Source organism: Nicotiana tabacum, chromosome 7 (genome assembly GCF_000715075.1).
Source record: "Nicotiana tabacum cultivar K326 chromosome 7, ASM71507v2, whole genome shotgun sequence".
Taxonomy (NCBI): domain Eukaryota; kingdom Viridiplantae; phylum Streptophyta; class Magnoliopsida; order Solanales; family Solanaceae; genus Nicotiana; species Nicotiana tabacum.
In genome coordinates, this window is record NC_134086.1 from 31,565,692 (window position 1) to 31,573,394 (window position 7,703).

The 7,703-nt window shown below is 36.3% G+C and overlaps 1 protein-coding gene across 1 annotated transcript; it reads left to right on the forward strand.

Moving 5' to 3' along the window:
* The first annotated feature begins 1,333 nt into the window (after positions 1-1,333).
* On the forward strand, positions 1,334-6,780 carry LOC107828434 (uncharacterized). Its single transcript, XM_016655730.2, has 3 exons — positions 1,334-1,983; positions 2,382-5,348; positions 6,193-6,780. The coding sequence occupies exons 2-3, from the start codon at positions 2,417-2,419 to the stop codon at positions 6,570-6,572; spliced, it is 3,312 nt and encodes a 1,103-aa protein (XP_016511216.1). The 5' UTR covers positions 1,334-1,983; positions 2,382-2,416; the 3' UTR covers positions 6,573-6,780.
* Positions 6,781-7,703: the final 923 nt, after the last annotated feature.

The window sequence follows — 7,703 nt, forward strand, 5'->3', positions numbered from 1 at the left end:
ATCAATCGAGAGTATAGTTAAAATGATTGCTCAAAAAGTGTATTGCAGAGGTCATATAAAGAAGATACTAGCAGGGAGTATGAAGCATTTGGAAACCTATCCTAGTAGCTGATGTTTTAATATTAGTTCTGTTTGTTTTTGCATAAGGAACTGTTTTCTGGTAATGAGCAGTTGAGAAGTGTACAAGAGTGTTGGGACAGATTGTCCAAACTCTTGATGATTTGTGTTGTACTTATTTCTTACTCGTTGGTGAATAAAATTATCTGTTTACCAAAAAAAAGGATCGCACTCCAAGGGGTATAATGTGGATAGCCTACCCTAATGCAAGGATTAGTACTGCTTCTAAGGCTCGAAACTATGGGTCACACAGAGACAATTTTACCGTTACTCCAAGACTCTCCTTCATTAAATGAGTAATTAATTTAATTAAACTGAGATCTATAATCTAAATGAATTAAGCTCCCGTTTGGCCATATATTTTGGCTTTATTTTTTTTTTAAAATATTGTTTGTTTATGAAATATGATTATGTTTTGGGGAAAAAAAAATTCAAGTTCTCAACAACTGGTTTAGGGCAGTTTTTTTTTTTTGGTGAAATTTTTTCTTCCACTCACAAATCTTCAATTTTTCTTCAAATAAAATGCATGTCCAAACGTAACTTCAACTTTTAAAAATTATTTTTCAAAACAATTCCAAAAACTCTTTTTTTAATTTTCAACCAAATCTATGTTCAAACGCTAGGTAAATATATAATTAACAAGAAGACTGACTTGGATACTCCAAAGGAAAGTATTTTTTAGCATGAATTTCTCAATTCCCAAGAGTTACATTCGAAATCTCTGATTAAGCTCTTACCACCACATTTCGTGGCGATGATTAGATAATTAGTTGATTAAGAAAAGAACTGTCAAGCTTTGCCAAAAACAAATAAGAGAGAGGAACCAAAATACAACTACTATTAGAAAAATCAAAGTTATGTAGATATATCCAAAAGAAAGGAGCCAATAGAAGGATACGATACACTAGCATAGTACATCCAAAACAAAGGGATAAAAATCGGTGTACAAAGAAAATCCAAAATAAGAACAGAAAATGATACCATTGCAAACATCATTTAAACTAGAAAAATCTGACTTCATTTTCTCTAGTGTTACAATTTTCAGTGCCTAGTCTCCCAACCCAAAAACCCAAAAATTACTAAAAAAAGAATAAACCCTCAAAAAACCTGTCCCAATCCAAGAATTCCACAATAAATAAATTAATTGCATCTTTTCTCTGTTACGCCTAAAAAAGTTCACAGTTATAAAAACTTTTTCAAGCACTCAAAAAGAGGCTAACTTTTAGATAGAGAAGAGAAGCCAAAAGTGATTAGGACTTTTTGAGATAGAGTTAAAAAAGAATCAAGATTATAGTGAGAGAAAATATAACCAACTATATTAGTGTTGAACAAAACTTCTAACTCTTCATCATCATATATATAACCAAAAAATGAAGAAGAAAGCATGCTTTGTCTGCCATTAAAGCTTCAATGAAGAACTCATATTTGTCCCTTCAATTCACCTAAAGATCCCTTTCACTATCATTGCCATTTGGAAAAGAAATTGGCTTTGTGTTATTTTTCTTGAATACTACTACTACTACTACTGCTTTCCTATTAATAATTAATAAAATAAAATAAAAGGGGTTTCTTGATTCAGTGCATTTGAATTTTTCCAGTTCATTTTTTTCTTGGCTTGTCCTTAAATAAAGGTTGAATCTTTTTCAAACCCCTTTTCAATATCTTGTATGTCTATAGGAAGATACCCACCATTCTTGGAAAAAGGTTGGAGATTCTTGGTTTTAGATATAGTATAAATCATTGATGAATTTCTTGGTATTTGCTCTCTCATCTTCTAAAGGAATCACTTGAGAGTTCTTTACTTTTTTGGGGTGTTTGGTGGATTTCAGCTATTTTTGACAAGGTGATGGATTCAATAGCCTAAAGGTATGCTAAAGCTTAGATCTTTATTGGCTTTCTCATTTATTCCTGAATTCATTATTTGCTTGTGTTTCTGGGCATTTCTTGAATTGTCTAAAGCTATGTTGCGGGGACTCTTGAAAATACTGCCGCACCCATGTCGAATTCTCCAAAAATAAACTGCTTTTGGAGAATCCGGCACACATCAGGTGGCATTTTTGAAGAGTTCGAGCAACATAGGTCTAAAGTATTAGCTGAGTAATTGTTATGAATATGTATTTGCAAGGATTCTGTCCATTCATTTGTTTATCTATTTGTTATTTGACAGTTCTTGATGATTGAATTTGAACCTGAGTATTCTTTGTTAAATTCCTAGCTTTTCTTTTAATCTGAGTATTGACATATAGGTGGATTGTTATTAACAGGTCAAGCTGAGACTTTTGACTTATTGAAAGTAGTTATGATGTCTGGAGTTTTTGAATCAAGAAGTGGTTTGGTTCTAATTTGGTTAAGTGCTTTGGTACTGCTGATTTCTTCAGCAGAAGGATTGAATGAGGAAGGAATGTATCTGTTAGATTTGAAGAAGAATATATGGGATCAGTTTAATCATCTTTGGAATTGGAATCCTAATGATGGAACTCCATGTGGTTGGGTAGGTGTGAATTGCACTTCTGATTATAATCCAGTTGTGCAATCTCTTTATCTTAGCTCTATGAATCTTTCAGGCACTTTGAGTTCTAGCATTGGTGGTCTTGGATCTTTAACTTATCTTGACCTGTCTTTTAATGGATTCACTGGGAATATTCCCAAAGAAATTGGTAATTGCTCAAACTTGCAATCCCTTCAGCTCCATGATAATTCCTTTTACGGGCCGATTCCTGCTCAATTGTATAACCTGTCTAAGCTAGAATATTTGAATTTGTCCACCAACATGATCTCTGGTTCTATCGGTGAGGAGTTTGGGAAACTCTCGTCTCTAATTTCTTTCGTTGCATTCACCAATAATCTTACTGGTCCAGTGCCTCGATCTATTGGAAGTTTGAAAAGTTTGACAACGTTTCGAGTGGGGCAGAATTCACTTTCTGGAAGTTTACCGACAGAGATAGGTGATTGTGAGAGCCTGGAATCTCTTGGTCTAACACAGAATAGTTTGAGCGGGAACTTACCTAAAGAGCTCGGCAAGCTCAGTTGGTTGAAAGAACTTGTACTTTGGGGCAATCAATTCTCTGGATATATTCCAAAGGAAGTTGGAAATTGTACACGACTTCAATTGCTTGCGTTATATCAGAATAACCTGATTGGAGATATTCCTCCTGAAATAGGTAAACTCAAAGTTTTGACAAGGTTATACCTATACCGGAATGGTTTAAATGGTACCATTCCAAGGGAGATTGGGAATCTTTCTATGGCAGAAGAAATTGATTTCTCAGAAAACTTTCTAATAGGAGAAATTCCAGTTGAGTTTGGCCAAATAAAGAGGCTGAGATTGTTGTATCTTTTCCAGAACCAGCTCAAAGGCGTTATACCAGATGAACTTACTAGTTTAAAGAACTTGACTAGTCTTGATCTGTCAATTAATGACCTAACAGGTCCTATTCCATTTGGATTTCAGTACCAAACTAAATTGGTTCAGTTACAGCTTTTTGAGAATTCTTTAACTGGTACTATTCCTCAAGGTCTTGGCATTTATAGTCAACTTTGGGTGCTTGATTTAAATAACAACCACCTCACAGGAAGAATTCCTCCATTCGTTTGTCGGAATTCCAATCTTTTTTTGCTGAATCTTGGGTCAAATAAATTGCATGGAGGCGTTCCATCTGGTGTTCTTAATTGTGTTTCATTGGTTCAACTGCGTCTTAATGGTAACAGGTTAGGGGGGTCATTTCCTTCTGAGTTGTGCAAATTGGAAAACCTGTCTGCTGTTGAACTCGGGCAGAACAAGTTCACTGGTCCAATACCTCCTGATATTGGATATTGCCAGAAGTTGCAGAGGCTTGATCTCTCAGGCAATAGTTTCAGCGAGCTGCCAAGGGAGATAGGAAATCTTACCAAGCTTGTGACTTTCAATGTCTCGGCTAATTTGCTCACTGGACCGATACCTCCAGACATTCTGAACTGCAAGGGACTACAACGGCTTGATCTCAGCAAGAACAGCTTTACGGATGTTATACCTGATGACATCGGTAGCTTGTCGCAGCTAGAACGCCTTTTGCTTTCAGAGAATAAGCTTTCTGGAAAGATACCAGCAGCATTGGGGAGCCTCTCTCATTTGACGGAGCTGCAGATGGGCGGGAATTTATTGTCAGGTGAAATACCATCAGAGTTGGGTAATCTTAGTGGCTTACAGATTGCAATGGATCTTAGCAACAACAATCTCTCTGGTAGTATACCACCTAACCTTGGTAATCTTATCCTATTAGAGTACCTCTATCTCAACAACAATCATCTGAGTGGTGAAATACCGAGCACATTTGGGAACTTGACAAGTCTGTTGGGCTGTGATTTCTCATACAATAACCTCACTGGACCATTGCCTGATATACCGCTCTTTCAGAACATGGAAGTGAGCAGCTTCACTGGAAACAAAGGTCTTTGTGGTGGGCCCCTAGGCGGATGTAATGCACCTCCAGCGTACGACGCCAATCCTCCTCGAGTCAAAAGTGCAGATTCTCCTCGAGGAAAGATTGTTACTGTTGTTGCCGGTATAGTTGGTGGAGTTTCTCTTGTCTTGATTGTGCTAATATTATACTATATGAAGAGGCATCCAGTTGAGATGGTTGCCACCCAAGATAAAGACGTATCGTCTCCAGATTCAGACATTTATTTCCCTCCAAAGGAGGGATTTACTTTCCAAGACTTGGTTGAGGCTACAAGCAATTTTCATGATTGTTATGTTATTGGAAGAGGAGCTGTTGGAACAGTTTACAAGGCTGTCATGCAGTCAGGACAAATAATTGCAGTGAAGAAGCTTGCTTCTAACAGAGAGGGTAATAACATTGACAATAGCTACCGTGCTGAGATCTTAACACTAGGAAAGATTAGGCATCGTAACATCGTAAAGCTATATGGCTTTTGCAATCATCAGGGTTCTAATCTACTTCTCTATGAGTATATGGCCAGAGGTAGCCTCGGCGAATTGCTTCACAGTGCATCGTGTAGCTTGGACTGGCCGACTCGCTTTTTGGTGGCTGTTGGTGCTGCTCAAGGACTTGCTTACTTACATCATGATTGCAAGCCACGGATCATCCACCGTGATATAAAGTCCAATAATATTCTGCTTGATGACAAGTTTGAAGCTCACGTTGGTGATTTTGGTTTGGCGAAAGTTGTGGATATGCCTCAATCTAAGTCTATGTCTGCAGTTGCTGGTTCATATGGCTACATAGCCCCCGGTATGTATCTCTATTTCTCGTATCGGTAGATCCTTATAATCTCCATATATTTTCTGTTTGCAGCAGTTTAAATGTTCATTCAAATTCTAATGCGCTTATAAGTAGTATTACATGAAAATTTTCTTCCACAAGCTACTATGGGACTAGTTGATACATATTCTCAGAGGGATTAAACTAGTAATTGGTCAGTTGTGTTATTCCTTGGCGGTATTGTCTTTTTCTTATTCTATTTTTTATTCTAGGCAAAACTCTGATATGAGTTGGATGTTCTTGTTGAACAAAGATAGTTAGACAAGTATACTATATCTCTTTCTTTGATTGTGTGAAGACAATAAGGAAATGCTTTCAACTTTTATCTGTGTACTCATTTTATTTATGGTTCTATGCCAAGAGATTCCATAAAATAGCTGACTACAGCTCTATATTTAAGACGAGTTTTGGAATCTTACTGCTACATGTTGCTCATTCTTGTTCCGACATTTTGATGTGCAGTTTAGATATTCAACAGTATCTTCGCTTTGAAAGTGTATTGCTTCTTTTTGTTGATATGAATAGCTATGTTGCTCGGACTCTTCGGATACTCCAAAAGTAGTGTATTTTTGGAGAATTCGACATAGGAAGCGGCAGCATTTTGGAGAATCTGTGCAATATAGATGAATAGGATATCTTGTTGAAGTTTGACCGTTAAAATTGTATACAAACAAGTCAATTTCTCATACAAGCAAAAATGCTTCTAACTTTTCTCTATGTATGTAGCTTTTCATGTTCTTCTCCTATTTTTCATCCTTCTGTTGTAAAACCATTCCTTCCTTTTCAATTGATGGTTTTGCCTTTTCCGTTGCAGAATATGCTTACACCATGAAAGTTACAGAAAAGTGTGATATCTATAGTTACGGGGTAGTCCTTTTGGAGTTGCTAACCGGAAGAGCACCAGTACAGCCCCTAGAACAAGGTGGTGATCTCGTGACATGGTCGAGGCATTATATTAGGGACCATTCGTTGACGTCAGGGATACTTGATAGCCGATTGGATTTAGGAGATGAAACTACTGTTAGTCATATGCTCACAGTACTAAAAGTTGCTTTAATGTGTACTAGTATGTCGCCATTTGACCGTCCTTCAATGCGCGAGGTTGTTCTGATGTTGATTGAGTCTGATGAGCAAGAAGGGAACTTCCTCTCATCTCCAGTTTATGATCTCCCTCTCAAAGATAATTCCTTTTAGATGCATGTAAGAAGCATATCTCAATTTACTTTGATAAAAATTTTAGAGCTAATTCTTCTTGTATTTTTTCTTATGGTTAAATTATAGATATTCCAATGTATATTTCTTATTATAGTGAAAATTTCATCACTCACTTTGTAGAACTAGTTTGGAGGTGATTGATGCTATCTCAACCCTTCTCCATCTTAAGGTTATGGAAAATAATTACTAATTAGAATGTCTTATGCTGTTCTCTTAACCCCCCCCCCCCCCCTCTCCTTTTTCTTTTGTTGTTGATAAGTACTGAACATATATTCACTTATTGTTATGGCCCCTATGCTTTTTGAGTTTGTGACTCCATTTTTTCCTCTCTTTTTTCAATTTTTTTTTCCAGTGTTTTACTGTACTTAATATATATCTTTTGTCTCTATTTTTGAACTTTTTTAGTTTAACCGTCTGGTATCCGAAACCCGGTGCCCTAACTAATCAAGATTCGTGTCGTGTAGGCCCGCTTAGGGGTAAAATGTTTCCTACAAAAATTTCTCCATTCCTTCACTTTTATTTTCAACTTTGCCCTCTTTGATTTGCTTTGCTCTTATTTGTCTACTCAGATTTTCCCTTTCATGCTATTTCAGCATTCAAATCTTCAGCGAACCTCCTAGGCTATTACGAGGTTTTGATTTCGAGCCCTAAAAATGGAGAAGTTCTTGGTAGGGAGCACTTTACTATTAAAATAAGCGTATTCGGCGCGAACTCGAATTAGTATATGTCCTTTACATACACTCTTATCACTTTATGATAGTTAATTATATATATCCTCATATCGATGCATCATTTTACAACGTAAGTTAATGAAGATTAATATAAACACCTGAATATTTTCTCCGTTTCATAGCCTTAGGGCTGCTAGCCTTTTGTCGAGTATGTTGTAAAAGGGTGTAAACATTGTCATTTCTTTGATGGAAAAATGACACTGTATATCCGCTATAAAAATAATAGCCGAAAAATATATAAAATTTGTATATTTTCTGTATATATATTCATTGTTATATACAAAAATATATAAATTTTATATACTTTTTCGGCTACCAGATGTAAATAGTTTATGGCGCGGGCTAAGTGATAATACCCCTTCTTTGATCCTACACTTCC